The 26,831-nt window shown below is 36.5% G+C and overlaps 1 protein-coding gene and 1 long non-coding RNA gene across 2 annotated transcripts; both read left to right on the top strand.

The window, feature by feature from the left end:
* The first annotated feature begins 10,677 nt into the window (after positions 1-10,677).
* LOC145088367 (uncharacterized) lies at positions 10,678-13,896 on the top strand. Its single transcript, XR_013701084.1, has 3 exons — positions 10,678-11,053; positions 11,256-11,346; positions 13,492-13,896. It is a non-coding gene; the product is annotated as an uncharacterized LOC145088367 (long non-coding RNA).
* Positions 13,897-19,621: 5,725 nt separating this feature from the next.
* LOC145088365 (G-type lectin S-receptor-like serine/threonine-protein kinase At4g27290) lies at positions 19,622-25,774 on the top strand. The gene is made up of 8 exons (XM_079026689.1): positions 19,622-21,413; positions 21,509-21,640; positions 21,741-21,898; positions 21,982-22,192; positions 22,270-22,507; positions 22,598-22,748; positions 22,861-23,146; positions 25,589-25,774. Exons 1-8 carry the CDS (start codon positions 19,979-19,981, stop codon positions 25,648-25,650), a joined length of 2,673 nt encoding a protein of 890 aa, XP_078882815.1. The 5' UTR covers positions 19,622-19,978; the 3' UTR covers positions 25,651-25,774.
* The last annotated feature ends 1,057 nt before the right edge of the window (positions 25,775-26,831 follow it).

Here is a 26,831-nt window from a genome sequence, read left to right as displayed (position 1 = left end):
GTGTGAATGTATATTCACTTTCTTCTACCTCATAGATATGATTTATTCTCTATGAGATACGTGTTATGTGTATATGTCTCATCTCGCTGATAATAGCATCGCCGGTAATGACCTTATTTCTTGTAGTATTGATTCTTTTTTAGTTTTTATTTGCATCGGTACCAAAAATACTGGATACTAAATTTAGCATAATATAAGCACCAGACTGGTCCATGATTGGGACTCGATATCGATTGATCGTCCCTAACAGTGAGAACAAAAGAAAATTAAAAGAAAACAATAAAAAGTTGGGATTGATTTGGCTGAATGGTTATGATGGATAAATTTATTAATGGAGTTTGGCCAAAAAAAAAACTCCTCTCGTATATTGCATTAATAATATGTACATATAGATATACAATTTACACTTTGGTAACACATAGTTTACAATAATGAATTTCCTAGTCTAATATACCCCTTCAGTCTAAAGAGGAGGACAACAGATGCTTAGACTGGATCTGAAGTCATTAAAAAGTACTCGTGGTATCCCTTTTGTGAATATATCAACTATTTGGTAGCGAGATGCGACATGTAAATCCCTGATATGACCGCATTGAACCTTCTCTCATACGAAATGTATATCAATCTCAATGTGTTTGGTTCGTTGATGTAGAATTGGATTTCCCGACATGTAAATGGCGTTGACGTTGTCACAATAAACTAGAGACGCGCTTGTCGGATGGTGACCAAGTTCAAGAAGGAGGTTTTTGAGCCAGCAAATCTCTGCAATAACGTTAGCGACGCCTCTATACTCCACCTCAGCACTAGAACGGGATTCGGTCGTTTGAAGCTTGGATGACCATGATAGTAAGTTGTCACCCAGAAACACACAATAGCCAGAAGTAGATCATCGTGTGTCTGGACAATCGGCCCAATCAGCATCGGTATAATTAGTAAGAGTGGAGGCCGTGTTATGATGCAAGTATAATCCCATGTCAATTGTACCTTTAATGTATCTTAGAATGCATTTTAGATCATTCATGTGTGACGTCCGTGGAGCATGCATATGCATGCAAATTTGTGTACGATGTATGAAATATCTGGACGTGTGAGCGTGAGATATTGTAAGGCACTAGCAAGACTGCGATAAATAGTGGGATCAACAATCAATTCCCTTGTGGTGCTACTGAGCTTCCCATCTATGTCGACAGGAGTATCTACCGGATTACATTAGGCCATATTTTCCCGTAAAAGAATGTAACATCCGGACTTCCAGGTATACTGTTTATTTATTTATTTTTGAGGACTATTGAGCAACTTGACGAGTTGGTGCTACAACTCGTTGAGTAGAGTCGTGTTGTGCCACGTGGGATTAATAATCTACTCGATGAGTTAGAGATTCGAATCACCGAGTAGACGTTGTGAAGTGAAACCCTAAACGAGTGTAATGTGCTTTAAACTTAATTATTATGATTTAATAAATTAAGGATAAAAATAAGCATCGAAAATAAATATTAGATAAATTCGATATCTATGAAGAAAGTTGTAGTGGGTGAAACAAGGATTCCGAAGATATAAAGAATACCGAAATCCGAGTTATAACGAAGAAGTTATGACCTGTTGAAGTTTCGCGACAGAACCGGCACGACGATGTATGACGTAAAAAGTGAATTTACGATAAAGTGCTTTTTAGCCTTATTAATCTAAATGAAAGTCGTAGTATACATTAAACCAAGAGTGTGCATAGAAAGAACGCCCAAATCTGACTTCGTATGAGGAAGTTATGATTTTTCTAAGTTTCAACTTAGCAGTATGCAGTCCGAAACTCGAATTTTAGATCGAGTGATTTTTAGCAGAAACAACCTAAAGGAGAATCGAAGATCTCGTCGATAGTAGTTTAACGGTAAAAAGACAAACAAAAAAGGACATTGGATGAAGAAGTTATGAATTTTTAACGAACTTTTTATGTCCCGGCCTGCTAAAAATATAACTTTAAAAATAAAGTCAAAATTAGCCGACAGAGTCTAAATGAAAGTTATAGAGCATAATCTCACCTACGCGTGGATATAAAGAACGTCAAAAACGGAGATCGTATGCGAAAGTTACGAATTTTTGAAGTTTGAAAATTCGGAGTACGCCCAGCGTACTCGTGTTCACGGTTCGAGATTGGCCACGTAGCCCTACTTCTTCACATGAGAGACACGTGTCGTAGCCTTAACACTTTCGATATGATCCTCTCATACGCCCATCGTACTGGTTGAAGAAGGAGTACACCCAGCGTACTCTAAAGTTACGCCCAACGTAACTCAAGTGTTCTACCCCTATAAATAGTGACTGAGGCCAGCCGATTTTTGGTTACAAAATTTTACTCCTATCACCTTCTACTTTCCTTTTTGTTACAAGAAATATTATATCATCCTAGCATCGTAAGCAAGCCCTGGAGAGCCCGAACATCCCGAGAAAAAGAGTTTTCGATCTGAAACTTTGTATGCGTGAAGCCCGGTTTTTGGGAAAACATCCTGGTTTTATCAGACACGATCGTTTTAAGAAACGAAGTGCTACCCGATTATCGTTAAATCATGTGAGTGTGTAGTCACTTTCATCTTACACATAGATATGAAATATTTTATATAAAATATGTGGTGTGTGAATATATATTGTTTGTTTATTTGAGATGGATGTTGAATGAATGATTTATACAAGTTTTAAATGATTTAAACTTTATATGTATTTTATATCTACAAAAATGTTGGGTAAAACATGGGTATATGAAATAGTTGTGTAACATCCGGTCTCTGGTACGCATTTAAATTTAAGCCAAACTTCATATTTTACCCTTGGACACGGTGAGTTGGATACCCAAGTCGTTGAGTAGGATCGACTCTGGGTCGAGGGGGACTAAGTGACCTACTCAACGAGTCGGAAGACCGACTCGGCGAGTAGGAGCTAACTGAGTGAAACCCTAAATTGGAGGGTTTGCACCCTATTTAAACATCTTATGAGGCTTCCACCCCAGCCTCCATCACCTTCAAGCTTTGTCCTCGAAAACCTAATCAATTGTGAGCATTCTTCAGAAATTTGTGCCTTTCCTTGTGATTTGAAGTTAGAAGAAGAAAAGGAAAGCTTAGTGAATCAAGAAGCAAGTCAGTTGATCCAGAGTTATGGTTGGACGTCTAGTTATTTGAGGTAAATAGCCCCTATCTTGACCTCCTATGTGTTAGATCTAAATTGGGGATTCAACCTTGGCATCTTTGGGGGCATTTCCATGTCATTTTGGATTCTAGGGTGTAATGTAGGGTAGAAGCTTTAGATATGGAACCTTGGAGGGTCTTCATGGTATAAAGGTGCCATCTCTATGGCCATGAGAACCCCATGCATGTAATAAACCTTATTTTTGGTCTTTTGAGCTTAAAAGTCCCATGCATGGACATAAAGTTCATGACTTTACTTGTTATATCGGCCTTAGGATCCCAGATCTACCTGTTGGATGAGATTTGCACAACAGAAATCGAGTTATGGACTTGGACATAAGTCGACTCGACGAGTCGCTCTCGAGACTTGGCGAGTCGGGGGTTTGGTTGTCCAACCTTTTATGATTCGAAGGGACCCAGTTGAGTTTAGAAGGGATCTAGATGAGTCCAAAAGAAGGACCCAACGAAATAGATGTAGTTATGGACTTGGAAACCATGGGACTCGGCGAGTGGATGAACACACTCTATGAGTCCAAGGCAATCTCCCAACCCATGAAGACGAACTCGACGAGTTTTTCATACAACTCAGCGAGTTGCAGACTAGTCATGCTCATATGATGAAGATGAACTAGACGAGTTCAAGGATGAACTCGGCGAGCCAGATGAAGATAGTCCTGATGTTATGTTTGAAGGAGAATTCGTCGAGTTCTTGTTAGACTTGATGAGTACAGTCGGGGTGGGAACATATGAAAGAATAGGGACTCGACGAGTTGGTGAACCAACTCGGCGAGTCAGGTCAACTGGATGATGACTTTGACCAGGATGTTGACTTTAGGCAGGAGTAAAATGGTCATTTTACCCTAAGAGTAGTTATCAGTTTTTGACTAAGTACTTTTATGGAAATTTATAGTCGGAGAGTCGCCGGAGCAGCAAACAGAGATTCCTCACCCAAAGTTGCAGCAGTCAGTCACACGAGGTGAGTTTTCCTCCAGTAGGAACGGGTCTAAGGCACCAATATCGGCCCGTTTATGTAGTTACAGTATGTCGGGGTAAGCCCGATATCGGGGTTAGGCCCGATGCAGTTTATATGTTCAGTTCATTCCGGACTTCGGTCCAATGTCAGGATGATCCCGAGAAGTAGTTCTGTATGCTTGACGTCTATATGATTCATGCATGATTATGTTATGTGTTATGTGTTCCGGACTTCGGTCCGATGCCGAGCGGGTCCTGATGCAGTGGGCGGGGCCTGATGTAGTGGGCGAGGCCCAATATATACCGGGCGGGGCCTGATGTATTTGGCGGGGCCCAGTTTGTGTTATATGTGTTATTGTATAGTATGTGGTAGTTTGGGGGAGCTCAATAAGCTTCGTGCTTACAATTTTCCGTTTTGATTTCTGGTACTTCTGCTTGCAAAGGGAAGGGCTCGGGGTGATCGCATGGCACACACCACAGTCTCAACCTGGGAGTTTACTTTGATGTTTTGTCATGAGATTTTGATTTGAGACAGATACTATGATGTTTATGATACATGATTTATGTTTTTACTATTGACTCGGAGGGTCCATGATTTTATTAATGATTTGGAAACGAAATTTTTGGGTCATATTTTTGGGATGTTGCAAATTGGTATGTGATGAAAGATGAGCTGGATAAATGAGATAATCAATGATATAGATCATGAGATGAGGGTAAGGGGTAAAATATGAGAGAAGCACTTACCCAAACGTTGGCCCCCGTCATTCAACAGAGTATGGATGACAACCATGGACTATTCTAGACGGCCCGTGGAACACTAGCAGGGTCGCAACATGTAGGTGTTGTGAACTATATGTTCATCAAATATACTCTAAAAACCCATTGACATGTATTGCAGGTGGATTCTCGTGAATAATACTGTCGATAAATGAGAGCTATGGAATTAACACATGTTGTATAAACCCTAGCAGCTATGGACCTGACAACTATGGATTTAGTGCCTGTTCTATAAACCCTGACGACGATGTACTTCGTACCTATTTGACATAAATTGTTGAGGAAACCCCGAAGCAGTGTTGTCACCACGATGAAAATCCTTAGGCTAGATCTCTTATGATAAGTGTTTTAGGGAAGTAAAGTGAGGATAATGGGAACAGGTAATCAAGGTTATAGTTGGTCAATGGAATTAATAAATTTATTGTTGGTTGATGAAATTAATAAATTTATCATTTGTGGGTTGAAAACCCTATATGCTCACCAAGCTCCCAAGCCTGACCCACTCAGTTTTCTATATTACAGGTAGAGAAACAAGGGCATAGTTGGACGATGACAACATATTTTGGATTATAGGTCAGTAGATGTAAAATTGTTGTAAGGCTTATAATATATTGTTTATGCTTTTGGTCTGTATCAGAACATGACATCCCGAGGTTTTGTTATATAATGAAAATATATTTATTTAAGAAATACTTTGAAATTTTTTTTATTATATTTTGTTTTTGGAACAAATTCCGCAACATCTTTTGAAAGATTACTCTGATTTTATTTTAAAAGCATAAACTAAATCGGTCTTTTCTAGCCGAGAAATTTGGGGATGTCACAAGATCGAAGCTTTACGTGACCATCGAGCCTTAGGATGGTAAATCTAGTGTTTGGAGTGATAGATCTACCTTAAAACGTCTGAATGAGAAATCTGATCGAAGAGACTCGCCGAGTCCATGAGCTTACTCGACGACTCGGTTAGGGTTTGTCCCGATGAGCTGGACCATGGAATATCTCGGCGAGTTAGGGGTTAACTCGACGAGCTAGACCTTCGCGAGACTTATGAGGAACGAGTGGACTCGACGAGTCGCATGAGTGCAATCGGCGAGTCAGGTCAAACTTGGACTGTTGACTCGAGTTTGACTTTTGTTGACTTTAGGGTTTGGTTAACATGAGTAATGGAGACCATGGAGGGGTAAAATGTTCTTTTACCTATTCCAATAGTTAGAGAGAAAGTTTTGGTGTATTTGAGTATGAGTAGAGTATTAATTAGAAATAACTATCCAATGTGTTAGGCGGAAGCTAGTTCAAGATTTCTGAGTACGAGACTTTTATTCGCTAGCTTACGAGGTGAGTCTTGTCATTATACTTACCATGAGTGGTATCTTTGTGTGACTGAGATGACTTATGTGCTTATCTGTGTATTGTGATATTCTGAATTATGTCTTTGTGATTTATGTTGAGTATTATTATTATTATGAGCTTATTGAGTTAGGACCGGAGGGTCCACCTGAGTTGTGGGACCGGAGGGTCTCCACTGGAACACATTGACCGAAGGATCGTATTGAGTTAGACTCGAGTGGATAACGCGATGTGTGTGGTATTTTAGGGAACTCATTAAGCTTCGTGCTTACCGTGTTATGTGTTATGTGTTTCAAGTACTCCTGAAGATCATGGGAAGGCCCCGACTTGATTATACACACACTCGCATTAGAGATATGTTTTTGGAGGATTCTGGATCTGTGATAAACAATTTTTGAAAAATATGTTGATGTTTGATATTTGAGATTTTTTAGAAATATGACATGTGTTTATTTATGTTTGAAAATGAAAAATTTTGGTATGAAATTTACGTTGTTACAAAGAATATCAACAACATATTTCTGTTGTGATAAAAATAAACCTTTTGGGTCCCGCTTGATTGAAATTCCCAAGAAATAGCTAAGGTGGCCCAAGACCTTCATGGAAAACTCGATGGATAGACGAGTCATTAGATGTTGTTTTAGAGTCGGTGATGATGTGGTAAGAACTATATCGTCAACATATAAAAAGAAGATATGTTGTATCCCTGCCATGGTTGTAGATGAACAAGGAATGATCACAAGCACTATGTCGAAATCCGAGCATGGTGACATAATATGTGAATCTTTGGTACCATGCACGAGGTGCTTGTTTCAACCCGTATAGGGACTTTTTCAGTCGGCAAACATGATATGGATAAGAAGAATTTTGGAAGCCCACGGGTTGATACATGTATACCGTTTCTGCTTAATGCCCATGTAGAAAAGTGTTTTTAACATCCAGTTGATAAATTTCCCACTGGTGAGATAATGTAATGCTGAAGACTATTCGAATGGTCGCCAGTTTAACAACTGGGCTGAATGTCTCGTCGCAATAAACTCCAACCTACTGTGACCTGCCATCACAAACTAAATGCGCTTTGTAGCACTCAAGTGATTCTTCAGATTCCGTTTTATGTTTGAAAATTCACATGCACCTGATAATGTTCATGTTTGGACGTATCAGTACCAATTCCCATGTATTATTATTAATAAGGGCATTAAACTCATCGGTCATGGCACGGTTCCAAATGAGATTGTTAAGGGATTCGGTTGTGGTGTGGGGGAGTGGATCAAAAGGTGCAGAAGTATGGAGAATAAACATTTGTTTGGGTTTGGATGAGCTGGTCATTCTATGTGTGCACATGGTACGAGTAGGTGGCGGTGATGGATTATGGACAAGCTTGGTGGATGATGGTGCTAGTTGTGATAGTAGGGGCAGTTGGGTTTCAGTTAGGGGGTGGGGTGAGGTTCTGGTTGTTTATTTCGGTGGGTGTAGGTTTTGAGGGTAGATGTTGGTTGAGCGTGAGCATGAGCAGGTGATTGTGGTGGAGTGGTGGTTTCGGTTTGTGGTATTGGAGGAGTGGGAGGAGGCGTTTGGGTTGGTGAGGTAGTAGTGACGAATTCCCAGATACAAGGATGAAGATCACTGGATTGGTTTAAGTGAAGGAAGTCATAGGAAGGTGGTGAGGAGTGAAGGTTGAATGGGAAAACATTTTTATCAAAGAGAACGTGACGAGAGATAATTATCTTTCTGGTGGAGAGTTCATAACATTTATAACCCCTATGGTTGGAGGGGTACCCGAGAAATACACACTCTGTGGATCGATTTTCAAGTTTGTGAACAAAAGTAGAGGGAATAAGAGGATAACAAAGACATCCAAACGTTCGTAGGTGGGTGTATGTGGGATGTTTGTTGTAGATAAGTAGTGTTGCGGTTGAGTTGTTTTTGGTTTTGGATGGTAGGATGTTGAGAATGTAGGTGGCCATTTGTAGGGCATGATGCCAGAAAATTGGTGGTAGAGAGGCGTGGGTAAGAAGGGTACAAATAATGTTGTTTATTGATCGAATTTTTCGTTCAGCTTTCCCATTTTGAGAGGATGTGCGAGGGAAAGAGAACTTGAAAACCATCCCGTGTTGAGCATAGAAATCATGAAACGATTTATTGTTGTACTCAGTTCCATTATCGCACTGAAAACTTTTAATTTCTCATTCAAATTGTGTGTTAATGAGCTTGTAGAAATTTAAGAAAGTGGAGTAGACATGTGACTTTTTTGTGAGTGGGTATGTCCATAGATAGTTTGTATAATCGTCGAGAAATAGGATATAATAATGGTGACCCCCTCAGCTAGGAACTGGGGAGGTCCATAAATCACTATGTATAATATCAAACGGTAAACACGTAACAGAAACAAAATCGTAAAATGGTAATTTGATATGTTTACCAAAAACACACGATTGACATAAATGTTTTTCTAAAAAAGTCTTACCAGAAATGAAATTGCGTTTATTTAAGACTCTCAATAAAGATGAACTAGGGTGGCCCAAACGCTTATGCCAAAGATCTTGTGTCAAAGCAGCAAAGGTAGAAGGTGGTGTGACTTGAGCAGAAGGTAGTGAGAGGGGATAGAGTTCTCCAATATTGTCACATCGAAGGATAGGATCCGCATCTGATAGTTTTTCACAAGAAAACCAAAACGATCAAATTAAATAGAAATGGGGTTATCGGTTGTTAAACGTCGAACTAAAAGTAGGTTTTTGATCAGTTTAGGTGCATGAAGGATATTATTAAGTTTTAGAGGAGGGTAAGGTGGTTGTAAGGTTGTGTGACAGGTTCCATGGATGGGTATTTGAGAACCGTTGCCAACGATGATATTGTTTTGTATACCATTATTGAAATAATTGGAAATGTTACCTATTGTATTCGACATGTGGTTGGTAATGTTAGAATCGAGATACCAGTTTTGATTCGGGTTTAATGTCATAGTATGCATCGCCTGGTCAAAGTTGGTCGGGGTATATGATTGCTCAGAAGCCGCATAGCCGTATGGATTAGCACCAAGAACACCTGCAAAGTTAGGATTTCTATTTTGATAACTGTTCACTGGGTTCGTACAGTATGGTGTGGGTGGAAAATTCCATTATTGTGGCTGCCAAGGGGCATTCCATCTGATTTCCGGCTGTTACAGATAGTGATTTTGATGAAAATGTGCTACACGTCCGCGACCGCGTCCCCGACCCCCTCTACCATTGTGCCGCCCCTGCCACCATAGTCAAATTGTTTGAACTGACCGCACACACTACTACTACCGTATTGTTGTTCGGTTGGCAGTGGATGGTGTCGCCGGTCAGTGGTGGCTGTTGTCTGAGTATTCAAGGCGATTGTTGTTTTATCAGTCAATGCCTTGGAGGTGGTTACACTTAGGATGGTGCTGAAATTATGATTCTTGCGGGTTTCTTCAGGATTAGTTTTGATCGGGCGGTGTAGAAATCTGGTAGAGGTGTAGATTGTTGGAGTATAGTAGCAAGGCTTTCAAATTTGTCTCTAAGCCCGTTGATTAATTCAAGAACTAGACGATCATTAGAAACCGGGGCATCAACGTTGGTGAGTTGATTAGACAAGGTTTTGAGTTCTTGACAATAAACAGAAACATTCGAGAAGGATTCCAATTTGACATTGTTGGACTTGTTTTCTAGGTATAGTGCCCTTGAAGGTTTACTGTCAATGAAGATGTTTTCCAACGATTTCCAGGCTTGTTTGGCTGTGGAATCAGGTTTTAGAATGGTAATTAACAAATCTTTTGAAATCGTATTGTAAATCCATTGGAGGACAATGGAATCCAGACGTTTGTGAAGGGCCAAAGCATCTACTTTTTCCTTATCTTTGTCTTTTAGAGGGAGATCGAAGCTTCCTGTGGTAAAATATGATGAATGACTTCGTGTGCCCGATAGTGAATCTTGAATAATTCAACCCATGATGTGTTTTGCCCGTCATCCTTCTCCAGAATGATTGGGATGAAGTTTCTGATGTTTGTGATAGTAACAGCAGGATGTAATGAAGCTATTAATTGATTAGAATAGGAGCAGAAAATCAAAAGGTACTGATGTTTGTCGATGGAGTAGGATAGAAAGAAAAAAAAAGAACAAGAAGAAGGAGATGCGACAAGGAGAATGTGTGATTAAAGGTTTTAGGAGAAAGAGAAAAAAAATAATGTGGCTAGAGTAATTAGCATTCTGATACCATAATGGAATTTGGCCAAAAAAACTCCAATTGTATATTGCATTAATTAATCATAATCTAATAAATAAGAACATCTTTGCCACGTGGCATTCTTTTAGCCCATCCCCTCGATTTTTCCCGCTCCTTTTATCTAACTGATTTTCCGAAAGTGCCCCTGCTTCCTTTTTATCTTTCCTTCCTGAGCTCCTCTAATTCCGCATCGATTTGAAACCAAATCAATTCCGTCAACATGAATCTCATCTTATCCCCACCGCTCCTACTCCACTACTTGTCTTCTTCTCTCTACGAAAACCGGCGTCATCATCGTTCCTTAAATCTCGTCGATCCTAATCTTTCTTCGTTATTTCCTCTTTTAAACCCTAATCTTCTTTTTTCCAGTCTATCAATAGCTGTGTTGTGAGGAACCCGTGGCGTCTCTCCAAATAAATGCCACCCAATTGGAATTTCAAATATTGAATTCAAACACTCTTCCATCTCTCTCCCTATATTCTCTAAACCCTAACTCCACCATTTATCAATTTTTTTCGATGAAGCTCCAAAACAAAGCAAAATAAGAACGAATTAAGGTATTTACTGCTAGAACAGGTTTGTTTTGATTTTTCTCTTTTTATCCCTACCCCGTTCTCTCTTTGGGTTTTAGATTTAAATAGATTGTGTTATTTTGAACATTTTTGGTGCTTTAAATGTTTAGGGTTATGTTTTAGCAAAATTTTTAGCATTTCGTCGTATTTAACATCAAGGTTGCTATTTGGTTTTCAAAACATTTAGATCCTCGGTGTCCTTGAAAAGCGCTTCCCAGGAGGTTTATCAGAAAGCTGCCATCTAGAATCATTATGAGAATGATGGAAATTCTGATAAGGTGCTACTAACTAATCCTAAAAAATCTTTTATTTATTTGTTTTTTTTGTACGAATTAGGACATTTCTTCGTAATATTGTTGTATTGTGTGCTAAATCTTTAAGCCTTTATATTCATCTTTTTAATCTATGAAGAACATAGGAATGATTCTACCTCAATACGATAATAATTTCATTTCATTCAATATGTTTTTAAAATTATCAAATTTTGATAGGTCTATACTCTACAATATATATTTCAGACTTCTTGGCACCAATTTCCATGTTCCTGTAAAATTAAATTAGACTTATCAATTTCTATCACAGATCAATTTGGTAGCTATTATTTGGTCTCGTATATTAATACTCCGCAGTGTTTTTTTTTCTGTAGATTTGGCATCACAAACCACAAAACTATTTTGTTGTGGTTTTTAGTTAATTGATTGGTTTGATTTAAGGTAGCTAAGTTACTTTTGGGCTTGAAAGAAATGGTAAATTGCACAACAATGGAACATACTATCAATCGACCTGTATGTCCTTTCAAAATCAATGTAAAGGGCTTATGTTAGTAGTGTATAATTAACTTAATCACTAATTACCACCCACGTCTTTGTCAAAGAACAGTCTACAAGTCTATCCTAAAGTAATCACAAATCCAAAAGTTTTTTTTTTCTTTTGATTTTCTTATCCAATCTCCTATAAAACTATCTTATGTATGTTATAATTCGGGTTGAAAGCAAGAGATAGCAAAGTAGTTGTAATCTCACCTGACCGGCAAAGGATCAGCACGTTCAAGGACACTATCGATATTCGAGTGTTGTTATAAAAGCATATTTTAGTCATCAAGAAAAAATATTAAATTATAGCTTTTATAAGATGTAGATATAAATTTTTGGGATTTAGGAACGTGACTAGCACTCAATTGAGTAAATCATATTGACATTCCAGTCAAACATGTGACCATGTGATGATTAATATAACATTGTGTTTCAGTGTTTCACAGATATGTGGATCGTGCTGTTTCTGTGGAAGTTTAACAAGCTGAAAGAAAATGTTTAAAATTTTAATAATTCAACTTTTTAGCTGCCAGTTAAACAATACATTATAGACTATAGACTGTTGCCAACAAATGATGATGGAAAGAATTTTGCTGTGGTATCTCTCATCTCTCAGACAAGTAAAATGGCATCTTACTTTCTTTTTTACTACTATGACAACCTCATGTGCTACACTTTGTTTGCTTTTGCCATTTGAAGTAATAATAACTTTTGATGGTATTGAGGCCTTCAAGTTCCTATTTTCAAAGGATGTAATAAATGAAATGACACAGAAAAAGTATCTAAATTTGTTTAGTTGGGGTTAAATAAGTAATTATCAATTAGGAGTGAAAAATATGTTTCTTTTTTATGTAGGTTTGACAATTCTTAAATAGATATGTGTTGGTGTCACTACCAAATATATAACTCAACTATCTTTGTTGGCAAGTTTTGACCATTCTTATCAATTAAGAGTGAAGAATATGTCTCTTTTATAAAAAAAATAATGTTTGTTTTTTCTTTAAATGTTAAAAATTATTTGAATGCAAAAATCCGAACTGAAATCCGTCTCACATTTGGATTAAAAAAATAAGTTTTTTTTTTTTTTTTTTTTTAATAAATTGAAACAATTTTGTGTGGCTTTTTGTTCACATTAGTTTACTGTTTTAGTGTTTTGTTTGTAGATGCCATGATTTATGTAAAAAAATTATTGATTTTACTAAGAGCATTAATGTTTTCATTTTTTAACCATGTAGGAGTATTCAAAAATATGCTTTTCAGGTTCTCTTCTTATGATGACTTATTGAAGAGCTGTAAATTTATTTTCAGTCATTTGATAGGGCTGTTTATGGAAATATTTATTCACATCTAAAGCGTTTTGTCAACAAGTGAAACATTTGATCTTAAAGAACTAGCCGATAAGTTACAAATTGGCTCCAAATAATCAGTCAATTTAATTTGTTTTTTAACTAAACGTTGTTTGATAAAACTTATTAATGTTAAAGCTTTTAATATCATAATGCTTAAATATTGGTAGAGTTTTTTTAAACAGTTTAGAGGTTGTCTATATTATTTTAATTGCTCAAAGGTGTTCAAATGTTGTATTTAATGACATTTTTTTTATTTGTCCAGTTCAACCGGGTAGAGGTACTGGGTTATATACCCATGTAGATGAAGGTCGTGGGTTCTACTCCTGGCTGGATCATATGTGGGTGATTTTTCCGAGAGCGGTAGCTGAGTTTAGATCCAAGTTAATGCGTGAAGCCCCACAAAGGGAAACTGGGTGCAAGTGGTTATTCTCCTTGGAGAGGTTTCGATCTCGGATCTTCGTGACTAGGTAATGCTTTTGGAGGCACATGAAGACTGATTTTTATAGCGGGCATGTTGGTCTTTGTGACACGTGTCTGGGATTTCTTTTTTATTTTATGGGGTTACATCTTTCAGTAGGTTTCTGAAATTGTGTAGGGGCTTTGTTTTCTTGAAACCTCTGAGGTCGAACTGAGTATTCTATCTTTAGCAGCCCATCTTTTTTCTTCATACTTTTCCCTAATCAAGTTCTCAATGCCAACCCTATCATAGTTTCTACTTTCATGAAGCTAATATTTGTTTGCAAGAAGAAAGGTGTGACAGGGCAAGGAGGAAGACAAAATGGACGATCGTGAGGAAGAGGGTCACAGGTAAAATAAGATCCTATTATTTAATTACCAATAATGATTTAAAATTAGAAAAAAGGATTATTAAGTAATAAAAACTATTGAAAAAATAGATTTGGGCAAATTTCATATTTTAAACATTAGGAAAGACAAATATGACATTTAGAGTTTAAGTGGGCAAATACAATATTTACCTATTTAATAACAATAAGGGTATATACTAATTCTTTCTATTCAGAGTCCGGATAAAGAACTAATATCTTGAAGGAGAGAAGGTATTAACTATCAATGAATGACCAATTGTTTGTTTGTGGTTGATTGGTTTTTTCATTTTATATTATGTATGTATATTTTTAATTTATTGATTGATTGAGATTTTTTATAGGTTGGATCAAAGATAAATCTTTGATTTTTCATTATCTTTTTAATTATCAAACTTGTTTTTTTTTTCTTACCTGTGGTTTCCACGGGTTGTAACCTAGTAATATGTATATATATAGATACACGATTTACACTTTGGTACCACATAGTAAACTATAATGAATTTATATTTATCATCCTATCCTAATAAAACGTGTCAATTTCTCAGCCCTCCTCCGGCTTTGATTCCCGCTCAATTTTCTGATGTAATGTTCCTATTTTTCCCTTCTGATGCTTAAAAGTCATGTAGATTAGGACTAGGAAGTGAATCCGTCAATCAGTATGAATAATTTCAAATTTCAAAATGAAATCCTACACTATGGCACAAGATTGTCAATCAATATAAATAATTTCAAATTTCAAAATGAAATCCTACACTATGGCACAAGATTGAAATAATCAACCGTCTAATCACGAAAAATTTGTGATCTGATTAATAACATCCCAAGATTTGAGGAACGAAATTGAATGGTTGTGTTTTTGTTGTCATTTAAACCATATTAAATCTCGAATTTTGGGTTCAAACATTAAACTTTCCCTGCTAATGTCTTTGTCTTTCGTCGCCCTCTTCTTCTTCTTCTACCATTGCTCCATCACTCTGTTAGATTAAGATTGTTTGATGTATCACCAATAGATATTATGGAACAAATCATTAGAAGTTTGGGTGGATTTTGAAGAGGGTATTTCCAAACGTCGACTACTGCTTTGATTTTGGGGAGGGTATTTCCAAGAAGTCGCCTTCATGAGTGACCTGGATTGATTCGATTTTAAGTTTCTGTAATTTACGTTCTAGAGGAGATTGAAACTATAACATGAGGGTCATCGAGAGGGACCAAGGTTGCCAGCAGAAGGAACGGAGAGCGAAATGAGAGAATGAGGAGGGTTGCCAATGCAAGGTAATAAAACTTTGAATTAATAGCGAATTTAACTTTATTTTTTATGAAGATCATAGGAAAACCTTCTAATAGACATGCATTTTAAGTCCTGGTAAGTGTAGTTATGATTAAGTTGGCAGGTTTGAAGATGCACACCACGTGCTTGATGAAATGATTGAAAGAACTGGTTAGTGTAGTTACGATTAATTTGATTTCTTGATTTTCTTTGGGCTATAAAGAAATCGAAAAAACGATATTTTTATCAGCTACTCAAGCTCAAGGTGATAGTAAATTATGATTTCCCTTTTGTTAATAAACTTGAGATGACAAACAAGGATCTGAAATCAATTCCTTTAAAGTAAATATTTAATCATTTTCTTTTTATTGAATTCTTAGGTTTCATTTGAATTTAGAACCATATATAACATCTAGGCCTACATTTGACCAACGAACACTACATCTCTTTTTCGGGGTAATCAATATTCATGTTTTTATGTTCGTGTGTGTGTGTGTGTTTAAATATTTGGTAGATTGAACCCAATGTAGGAATTGAGGTGTGTTTATTTTCACATGTTTGATGAAGGTTTTACCGTATAAAGTTTCCATGTGCTTTTTATTATAGATCATCCACAGTTTGAGGTGGCATAATTTTTCTTTTATTAATGTATGCATGTGAATGTATGTATGTACATGTATGTATTTGGCTGTGTGTGTATGTGACTGTATGACTATGTATGTATGTATTTTATTTGCTTTAATTAATGTCTTTTTCGTTTGGCTAAATACCAGAAATAACGTTGTACTTTGTTGCTTTGGTTTTAATGGCATTTAGAATGAAAGTGCAAAGCTTATAATCAATGTAAGATGTTGTACATTTATTTATTAACTTTCTGGACTAGGTAAAAGGCGAGTATATTTCTTGGCTGTTAATAATTTTTTGGTTGTTTCATAGTGCATATAGTCATATTTCACGATTTTTTTTTTGTGAAAATAATATAGATTTTTGCAAAAAATGATATCATTTTGTGATATGGCATCTCTATTTTTTGTAACTTTTGTGATTAACTCAGAATTGAGTTATTCACCACAAAAGAAACCTTAACCAATTGCTACTCTTTGTGTAAAAAGAGCCTTTTTAAATAAATATAATTATCAACATTTTAAGAGATATTTTTTCTTGTCCGTGGAAACAATATTTGAGTAAAAGTAGTGCCAATTCACAAGGTACTTATGCAGCTTCTTTCACATCCATTTATCACAAAATATAAGAATTCCAAAGTCTTAGCAGCAATTGTTCGTAGCATTTTTGATCCAACACAAACCATGAAAGATTTATCAGATGTAAAATGACAATTTTACCTCTACTTGTATACATGTTTTAATAAACTTTTATTATATTTATGTTTCAATCTTTTGTTTTTTGTTTCATCAAATGCTTAGCAGTACATTACTATTTACGTTTTGATAGGCTAGATGAACCCCTTTCAGGTACATCTAATTTGAGTTTTCTCCCTTTTTTGTATATTTGTGTAATAATTTATAAAACCATTATCTTTGATTTAATATATGATGTTTCTTGGGAAAAGAATCTATTAGGCCTAATGATATTTTTACAACTTTATCAAATATTAGTACATTAACCGGTGAATGGCCTTCTGAAAAGCTTATGTATGTTGTTGAAAAGCTACAATGTAGGGCCCATGGTTAAGATGGAGTTGCAATTCGTGTTTCATGACCCTTTTTTTTTTTTTTATTTTTTTTTTTTATTTTTTTGCATTTTCAGTCCCAAAATATAGTCGTACCTTTTAGGCCTAAAAGTATATGTTGGTTTTGGATTTTGCTTGATTTTATTATATAAGTGTAATACTTCTATGTATTGATAATGCTTTCTCTATTTTCCATTAAATTGCAGCTAAACAGGTTTATTAGGTTTGTTTTCATCTATTGCAAGAACCTGTGACCATGGTTGGAGCAAGAATATAAAGGAATGGTATAATTAAATTATAAAATGGTATTTTGTTCCTTTTATGGATTACAATTTTGGTGTAAAAAAATTATAATCCTATTTCTGTCACTTTTGATATTGATTGCAAATTCGTTTGGCGTAATAAAAATTCTAATCATATTGCTTTAAGATGTTTAGGATTTGTTTTATATGAAATGTTTTGTATATTGCCTTTCACCACTTAAAAACCATTTTTATTTTAGATAAAAAATTCCTTTAGCTACTATTTCCTTTTAACTGGTCAAGTAAGCATGATGTCGATCTCTTCTAATCTCTTTCTCATGTTTATGATTATTTGACTACATCACTTTATAAATTAGTGCACTTTTTTAAATATTCTATGTTTTTTTCTTAACCGTGGTTTCTACAGGTTTAACTGATTTGTTTATTATAACATTCTACTTTAACTTTTCCTATTACAACATTATACTTTGTAAAATATCTTCCAAATATAAAGGTGCTGATTTTGTAATTAGAATGGTAAAATGTCGTTTAGGAGTAGTTAGATTTATCGTTCTAAAAAAAAGAATGGTAAAATGTCGTGATAAGAAAGTAGAATGTTATAATTAACAAATAAGTCAAAGTATGTTTCTATTTTTTGCATTTATCCTTATAAGTTGGCTAAATACAAGAAAATAGACACTTTCACTTTTTTGTTTGTTATAATATCCCAATTCTTCTGCAATTTCTTGGTGTGCTGTGAAGTACGATCTCATCTTCTTCTACCTGATGTTCATAAATTTGATATTAGCAACGGTATTATAGATCGAAATGAAAGTATGATATTGTAATAAAAAAAGAAAATGTTAAATTGTTATGGTTGATGATATCACCGATTACCAAGCATGTAAACATTTTTTTTTTGAAAATCAACTTATTCTTCTTATACATAGAATAAATTAGGAATGTTAATTTATTTAAACTTTTGAGAATAAAATATTTTTAACTATCTAGAAATCGGTTTCAAAATCTTAAGAACTGATTTAACAAATTGTTCCAAAATTAGTGTATTCTAAAAGCCGGTTAAAATACAAAACTAAGATCAAGACAAACTTTAATAGTCAGAAGTGCCCATTATTTTCTTTTCTGTTTATTGTGTTTTTTTGGTAACCAATTATTTTGATCAAGAATATAACCTAACGATTAATTTTTACAATTTAAAATTCTGATTAGTTTTTTTTTTTCAATTGTGGTTTCAACTACGGATTTAAACCTAGTAATATAATATAATATAATATTTTTTATATTTTTAAAAGAAACTTTATGAAGAAATAGAAATCATTTATTTTTGGTTGACAAACGATCACTTGGTAGACCACCCAAGTTGTCAACTTGTTTATGAACTCCGCCAACGACGTTAATAATTTTCTTCCACTTCTTCAACCACAAATTAACGGCGTTTGCTGATATTTTACGATTGAGTTAGTTGAATTCAGTTGTACTCCAATAGAAACAAAATTCAACTCTACGATCGTTGTCGCCACTTAATTCCTCGTCAGCACCACCACCGCTATATCTTCTGTTGCGGTGACTTCTTCCTTCTTCGAGTTTTTTAATTCTTCGTTGTTGTTTCAACTTTCAATGTCTCAATTTTGAACTGGGGTGTTGAATTAGGTTTTTGACATAATTATTACTACGAATATAAGAATTTCAAGAAACTTAGTTTTGTTTCGAACCGAGTTAAATTTTGTGCTATTTTCTGTTCCTCGTAAGTCATAACCTAGATAATTAATTTGCAAATTTGGGGAAAGTGATGGTATAACAAATAATTAATACTTCAATGGCATATATGAATTTGAATATTTGATGATTACATTAAATGGTTTGCAGTTGATACTGCTAATCCAAATACATGGGGAATGCACATGAATGTTTTTTTAAAAGTTAGATTATCCTTATTTTGTGTGGAGTGGAGAAACTACCTGATGAACATTTTTTAATATAAATTTAGATATACATTCACATTCTGTGAGCACATTGTTAAGTTTGAAAAATTGCAATTTATAGTTAGTGCACATTGTTTGTTTAGAATCCAGATAAACAAGTAAATAAATTTAACAATGCTTTCAGATACATGACTTTGAGGTTGAGTTAACACATCTAAGGTTAATCGACTTCAAGTGATTAAAAAGCTCATCTTTTAACTCAAGTTTTAGTTGAATGTTTCTGATGTTCAAACAACACAGCGATATATCACAATATTGCAATTGTGATAAGTACTACAAATGACGTTTTAACCTAAGATATGCTATCAAATTCAATTTTATTTGAAAAACCAACAAGATTTATCTATCATATGTCAAGATGTACATTTGCTTTAACAAATAGAATAACAAAATGATTTCAATATCAAGTTTCATGAAAATATCCACTGTCAAAGCCAGGAAAACATGTACAACAGGTCCCACAACCAACATAGAAAGCTGATGCCAAGGTTTGAACATGAGACCTCTCTTATGGATTCCCACATGCAAGGCAACTATCTCAAAGAAGAAAACACAAGCCTTCTAGTATTTATTGCCATGCTTAAAGAAATGGTTTTTAAGGGAGGAGAACATTTAATTTTTTAGTGGGTCTATGTTCCTGACTACCTTCAACTGAAAAAGAGACAGTTCTAATCAAATAATTGAGAGCTTATAATTTCCTACACGGCAAACTAGTCTTCCATGAAGTGGGAGGCTGCAAAACACATTAATGAGCCTTTTCCACAACCTCTATTAGATATTATCCAAAGACCCAATTCTATTCAAATAATTGATCCTGGTCTTATTATTTCTTACCCCAAAATCTTCCAGGAAATTAACAGAAGGCTGCAAAACACATCAATGAGAACTTTCCAAAATATTCTGTTCTTGTCCAGTGTTTTATTCTTACTTCTGACAATTTCTGCTGCAGTAGACACCATAACTACAGATAAAGAAATAAGAGACAATGATACGCTTGTTTCAGATGGTGAAATGTATGAATTCGGCTTTTTTACCCCGGGTAACTCCAGGTATCGATACTTGGGGATATGGTATAAAAAGATTCTTCCTCAGACAGTTGTATGGGTTGCTAACAGAGAGACTCCACTTACTGATACCTCTGGTGTGTTCAAAGTCAATAGCATGGGAACACTTCTGCTTCTCAATGGTAATAATACCTTGATTTGGTCGTCAAATTCCTCTTTATCTGTCACTAATGTTAATATAGTCGCAAAGCTTCTAGATTCTGGGAACCTTGTTGTGCATGATAACAGTAGTAGCACAGACGAAGATCCTATCTGGCAAAGTTTTGATTACCCTACTGACACCTTGCTATCTGGAATGAAATTCGGGAAGGATTTTATTACAGGAATAAACAGATGCTTGACATCTTGGAAGAGCCTAGATGATCCTTCTCCAGGTCTGTATGTAAGTTACTGGGATACAAATGGATATCCACAAGCATTTCAGAGACGAGGTTCAGTTATAACACTAAGATTTGGACCATGGAATGGTGTTAGGGTAAATGGCTTTCCTAGCAAGCCAAATCCTATCTACACATATGACTTTGTTATGAATGATAAGGAGGTGTATTCTATATTTTATCTTATCAATACCTCATTTCTTTCAAGGGTTGTTATTGGTCCTGAAGGCCATGAAATGAGGTTAAACTGGAATGATCCGACCCAAGGATGGGTCCCATATTTGGCTGCAACGGTTGACATATGTGCACCATATGGACTCTGTGGTTCATATGGAAGCTGTAACATAAACAGTTCACCTGTTTGTAGTTGTATGGAAGGGTTTGAACCAAAACACCCAAAAGAATGGAATGCAGGAGATTGGTCAGGTGGTTGTCAACGTAAAAAACCATTAAAATGTGGGAATGAAGATGGTTTTCAGGCAATTTCAGGTTTGAAATTTCCAGATACCAGGAAATCATGGTACAATCTTAGCATGAACCTTGGAGAATGTAAAAGGGAATGCAAGAAGAATTGCTCTTGTACAGCTTATGCAAATGTGGATATTAGAAGAGGTGGAAGTGGATGTTTGCTATGGTTTAATGATCTTATGGATATCAGAGAAGCTGATGAAGATCAAGATCTTTACATAAGAATGGCCGCATCTGAGTTAACAGGTGCATAGATTTTTTTATTTCTCATTCACAGAAACATAATTTATTGTCACGTCTTTCTTTCATGTGTTGATTTTTTTGCATTTACGGTGTTACAGGCGTAAAATCTGGCTTTAACCAGAAAAAAGTAATCAAAGTGGCCCTTTCAACTTCATTTGGTTTTGTTCTGATATGCCTAGCTGTGGTGGGGTATGTTTGGAAGAAAAATTGGTCTCAAGCACAAAGTCAAGGTAATGCAACTGAGTCCTATTTTATACTTGTGAAAAAGATCAAGCACAACAAGAATGTGCAAGTGTCCATCTTTTAATAGTCGGATGTATCACATTTTAGGTACTCTGGTGAAGACCCTTTGTGAAGACTATACAGGGGGAGGCCAAAACAATGATGTAGAGTTGCCATTTTTCAGTTTTTCTGAAGTATCTAAGTTAACCAATAACTTCTCGATTGATAATAAGCTTGGACAAGGTGGATTTGGTCCAGTTTACAAGGTAACATATCAATCTATACCTGTGTTATTTATGTTCTAGAAGCAGGAGTACACAATGCTGATGACTATCTCTCTAATCTTTAGGGTGTAAGGGAAGATGGGCGAGAAATAGCTGTAAAGCGGCTATCTGAAACTTCTACACAAGGACTTGTTGAGTTTACAAATGAAGTTAGATGTATCCAAAGACTTCAGCATCGAAATCTTGTAAAACTTCTGGGATTCTGTGCTCAAAAAAATGAATTTATGTTGATTTATGAATACATGCCCAACAGAAGCCTAGATCAAATTTTATTTGGTAAGAACTCTTCTTATGATATACTCCGTTCAAATCTTTATTTGGATGTCTACTGGACACGTGTTAATTGCATGCAGATGAAACTAGAAGTTCAATGCTTGATTGGAATCACCGATTCCGCATCATCAGTGGAATTGCACGAGGGCTTCTTTATCTGCATCAGGATTCCCGCCTTCGTATCATACATAGGGATCTTAAAGCCGGTAATATTTTGTTGGACAATGACATGAACCCAAAGATATCAGATTTTGGGCTGGCTAGAAGATTTAAAGGATACGAAACTGGATCTAACACAAAGAATGTGGTTGGAACTTAGTAAGAATCACAAACCACTTTATTTTAACTGCCTCTCAGATATTTTTAACATCCATCCCCATATCAATGGATCTGTCAAATTCTTTACAGTGGTTACATCCCCCCAGAGTATGCAGTTCATGGGATTTTCTCCACAAAATCAGATGTATTTAGCTTCGGTGTTTTGGTGCTGGAAATAGTAAGTGGGATGAAAAACAGAGAATTCTCTTCCCAAGAACACGGCGACAACCTTCTTGGACATGTAAGTTTAATAAATCTGATGTTTTTGGTTTCCTGCTATTATTATTGACTATTATGTGTGATTATCGATTGTATATGCTTGTGATTTACTACGTACACCTGTTATCACTCAGGCATGGAGACTGTATAAAGACGACAAAAGTCTTGATCTGGTTGGTCGATCTTTAAGGGAGTCATGCATCATCTTGGAGGTACTCCGGTCAATACACATTGGTCTGTTATGTGTGCAGAATCAGCCAGAAGATAGGCCGACAATGTCATCTGTGGTATTGATGCTTGGTAATGATGGTGTCTTGCCTCAGCCTAAACCACCTGCCTTTTTCACCGAGCCTGATCTCCACCTGCTTGCACCCACCACACAACAACATTCTGTTGTTAATATCACCTCATCATTGACAGGTCGATAGAATGAATTTTCATTTCTTTCAAAGTTCATAAACCATACAATATAAATGCAGCTTTAACTCCTGAGCATAGTTTTGGATTACTCCATCCGGACAGTAAAATTGAAGTAAATTTGTTTTTGGTCTTGTATTAAATTCGTGTGATCTACAATTACCTATTGACGAAAAAGCCTTTGCTCGTTATGGTTATAGAAATAGATTTATTGTATGTGCTAGAGCTTGCAAGAAATATGTTTTAAGTATTTGATAAAATGTTAGATGACTTGCTACATGATGAATACCTCACCTCACAAAGGAACCTAAGACTGGAAATGGAAATTGGCTCTGATCTTTGACGTTGGTATCCCTGAAAAGAAATCGGTTAGCCAAATCTCAGGTCGGGAGCCGAGGATACACTTTGATGGCTAAGTCATTACAGTATGGGAGAGAATAATAGAGAATCGAAGAGAGGCTGTAACATCGTGTTCTGGATAGTTTGTGATTTAAGGCCTGTGGCCTTAATCTGAGTCTGTGAAGGTTTTGAGGTTTTGAAAGAGAAAGGTTTAGGCCCTTTTGGGATGTGGGTAAGGTAGGTGGTGTGATAAAAGAGTTTAGGTTGTGCTTTAGAGCCCAAATGTATTGCTTAAGGCGTTGGTTCGAGCTTTTCATGAATTTTGGATCTGAGTTCGAGTGGGCTTAAGGAGGAATAAAGTTGATAGAAGTGTAGGGCTTCTCGTTACCTTTTTGTGGATATAAAGATCGTCGGAAACGGATTTATAACGAAGAAGTTATGGCCTTCAGAAGTTTTGTGGTTTCAGGCTTAGCTGAGTACGTTGGGCGTACTAACCAGGGGTGGTCGCGAATGTTCTTCGGAGTACACTGGGCGTACCATATGTACGTTGGGCGTACGCTGATCAGACCTGAACCCTATGTTAGGGTCTTGGACCCTATTTAAGGTCCTTATCTCATCACCTAACCCTAATATCTTCTGCCTCCATCCCTCTAAACCCTAGAAATCGACCCTAAGCCTCCATTTGAGTGATTCTTGAGCATTTTGGTGATTTAGTGGAGTTTTAGTGCATATTGTGGAAGAATGAGTTCCTTGAGGAAGCATTGCTTGGCTTGGAGCTTGTGGATCCAAGCCCTAATCATGTTGATCTAGCTTCAGAAAGCATAAAGTTTGAATCTTGGTGGCTTTCTCATGTGGATCTAGTGGAGTGATCACTTGTTATGTTTGGCTTTTAAAGAAGAAGGAGCTTTGAAAGAGAATAGCATGAGCACCTAGCTTTTGGATCTATGTTCTTCTCTTTTTGGTGCATCTTCCAGAGGTATCAAGTTTTGAACTTGCTTATTGTTGTGCTAGTTTTTGTTTTGGGTCCATTTTAGGGTTTTTGGTCCCAAAGCTTGAAGCTTTATGAGTTGTTGAACTCCAAAGCCTAATATATGTCCCTTTGAGTATATTTAGTGGTGTTATGTCATAAAAATCCAATCTAGGACGTTGGAATCAAGCCATGCATGAGATAGGAGGCTTTTGAGATAAGGAAGTGAGTGTTTTGGGTGTTTGTGACCTTTCCAGCCATGCATAGGCTTAAAGTCACTAACTTTATGGAGTAAGTGCCATTAGGGAGTCCAGATCTGGGGTTTGAGATAATGTCTTAACTGTTTAAGAAAATGAGTAGAAAGAGTGAATCTGGGGAGTACGCTGAGCGTAATTCCTGTACGCCCCGTGTACTGCCCCAGTGTCCCCGATGGCCAATATGGATTCGTGAGTACGTTGAGCGTACCAAGAGAGGTACGCCCCGCGTAACCTCACTGTGGACTTTTGGGCTAAGTCTCATTTTGGGCCTTGAGTGTTGGGCCTGGAGTTTGGACGTGTTGCAATAGAGTCTTGGACCAGAGGATTATATATACGTGCTTTGGGCCCTTGAGTTGGGCTTGCCATTAGATGTGAGAGAGTTGGGCCTCGGGACCCAATGGGTTTTAGGTCATTGATGGGTTGGTTAGTGGACTACCTTCAGACCTAATGAGTGAGAGTTGGGACTTAGTTCCTAATTGGGATAATTGTGGGTTTGGTACAGAGTTAGAGGACGGTACGTAGCAGCAACGTTTATAGGGGTTGTTCATCATCTGAGATGAGTCTTCTCACTATACTCTACCATGAGTGGTATTTTGTGTGATAGAGATGTTTTATGTGCTTATTTGTGTATCGTGATATCTTGCATTATTTCTTTGTGATTTATGTTATGTATTACCCAGAGTCTACAGAGTTAGGACCGGAGGGTCCACAGAGTTAGGACCAGAGGGTCCATCAGAGTTGTGGGACTAGAGGGTCCCACTAAGACACATTGACCAGAGGGTCTTACAGAGCTATAGTCTCGACTGGCTAATTATATGTGCATGGTATTTTGGGGAACCCATTAAGCTTTGTGCTTACTGTGTTATATGTTATGTGTTTCAGGTTTTTCTCAGAATCACGGGAAGGCACTGGCTCGATTGTACACACTAGAGAAGGGGTTATGAATTGAAGATCTCAGATTATTATTAAATAATTATAGAGTTGTGTTTTTTAAATGAGTCAAATGGGATTTTTGTGAAACGTGTTATGAGAATTATGTGATTTTTAAATGAAAATTTTGTTTGAAAATTTATTGTGTTACAGAGGCAGAGTTTAGGATTCATAACGTTCTAACCTGTTCATCTTGTCCTCTTTGGTATTTATAAGTTTTGGTATACGCCCTCACCATATACAAGTGCAGTTATGATATTGTCAAATGCCAACCATGCGTGGGTATGTGGGCCGTAGTTGGGCTAAGTGTACCTTATATTCCATTACAAGCCAATAAGTTTGTTGAAATGAGCATTGAAAGTTCGAGAAGACAAACAACAAACACTTATGAAGAGCTAGAGTATCGGCGGCTTGGCCAGCCTTGGTGGAGGGTCCTCAATATGTTCTTCTTCAAGGTTGGCCAAGCTGCCAAAGCACAAGTTCTTCATGTGTGTTTTGTATCTATCTTCTTGAACCTTTGATGCTCATTTCAACAAACTAACCGGATAGCAATGGAACACAAGGTACTCTTATCCCCATGAGGCAATGATGGCCTACAACCCACACATGGTTGGCGATATCCTAATTGCACTTGTATACCCTAAGGGTATATACCACAACTTACAAATACCAAAGAGCAGACACCGAAGAGGTAAGAAAATTACGAATTCTTAAATGTTGCTCTCAGATTCTTTGTTATTCACTCCTACAACATAACTGATGTAACCACAGAGTGTATCTTCGAGAGTCTCGGCCTGGGATATATCTAACCATTTTTTTGAGGTGATATCAACGTCAATGATTGGAGTTGTTTTCCACTCTTGGATTCTTTCGTGGAGTAAGGTATTCATCATTGATTCCATCCTTAGGAGCATTAATGAAAACCACAAACATGAACTGCATATGACTAGAGTATCGAAGAAGCATCCCTTCATCCTCGTTGAGTCATTTCCCAACTTGGGTGCAACATCATCGGATAATGCTGAAACACAGGCCATTCCCTATAATCACGAAGGCGGTATACCCGCAAACAACCACATAAACCATGGAAATTTCTAGATGACCCACATTTGACTACATACCTGTGACATCCGGATTTTCATGTGTTATTCTTTAAAGTCCTCTTGTATTTTCAATTTGAATTTGTGGATTTTGA

The sequence above is a fragment of the Lactuca serriola genome, chromosome 2 (genome assembly GCF_051521515.1).
Source record: "Lactuca serriola cultivar US96UC23 chromosome 2, Lser_US96UC23_V15, whole genome shotgun sequence".
Lineage (NCBI taxonomy): Eukaryota > Viridiplantae > Streptophyta > Magnoliopsida > Asterales > Asteraceae > Lactuca > Lactuca serriola.
Note: the sequence above shows the minus strand (reverse complement) of the source record. Positions and strands in the feature narration are given on the sequence as shown.

What these genes read in the sequence shown, in the direction of transcription:
- LOC145088365 (XM_079026689.1), top strand. Translation starts at nt 19,979, where the DNA reads ATGAAGTGGGAGGCTGCAAAACACATTAATGAGCCTTTTCCACAACCT. An exon ending in GCGACAACCTTCTTGGACAT is followed by an intron (nt 22,749 to 22,860) that starts GTAAGTTTAATA and finishes GTTATCACTCAG; the next exon opens with GCATGGAGACTGTATAAAGA. An exon ending in TATCACCTCATCATTGACAG is followed by an intron (nt 23,147 to 25,588) that starts GTCGATAGAATG and finishes TATGTGTTTCAG; the next exon opens with GTTTTTCTCAGAATCACGGG.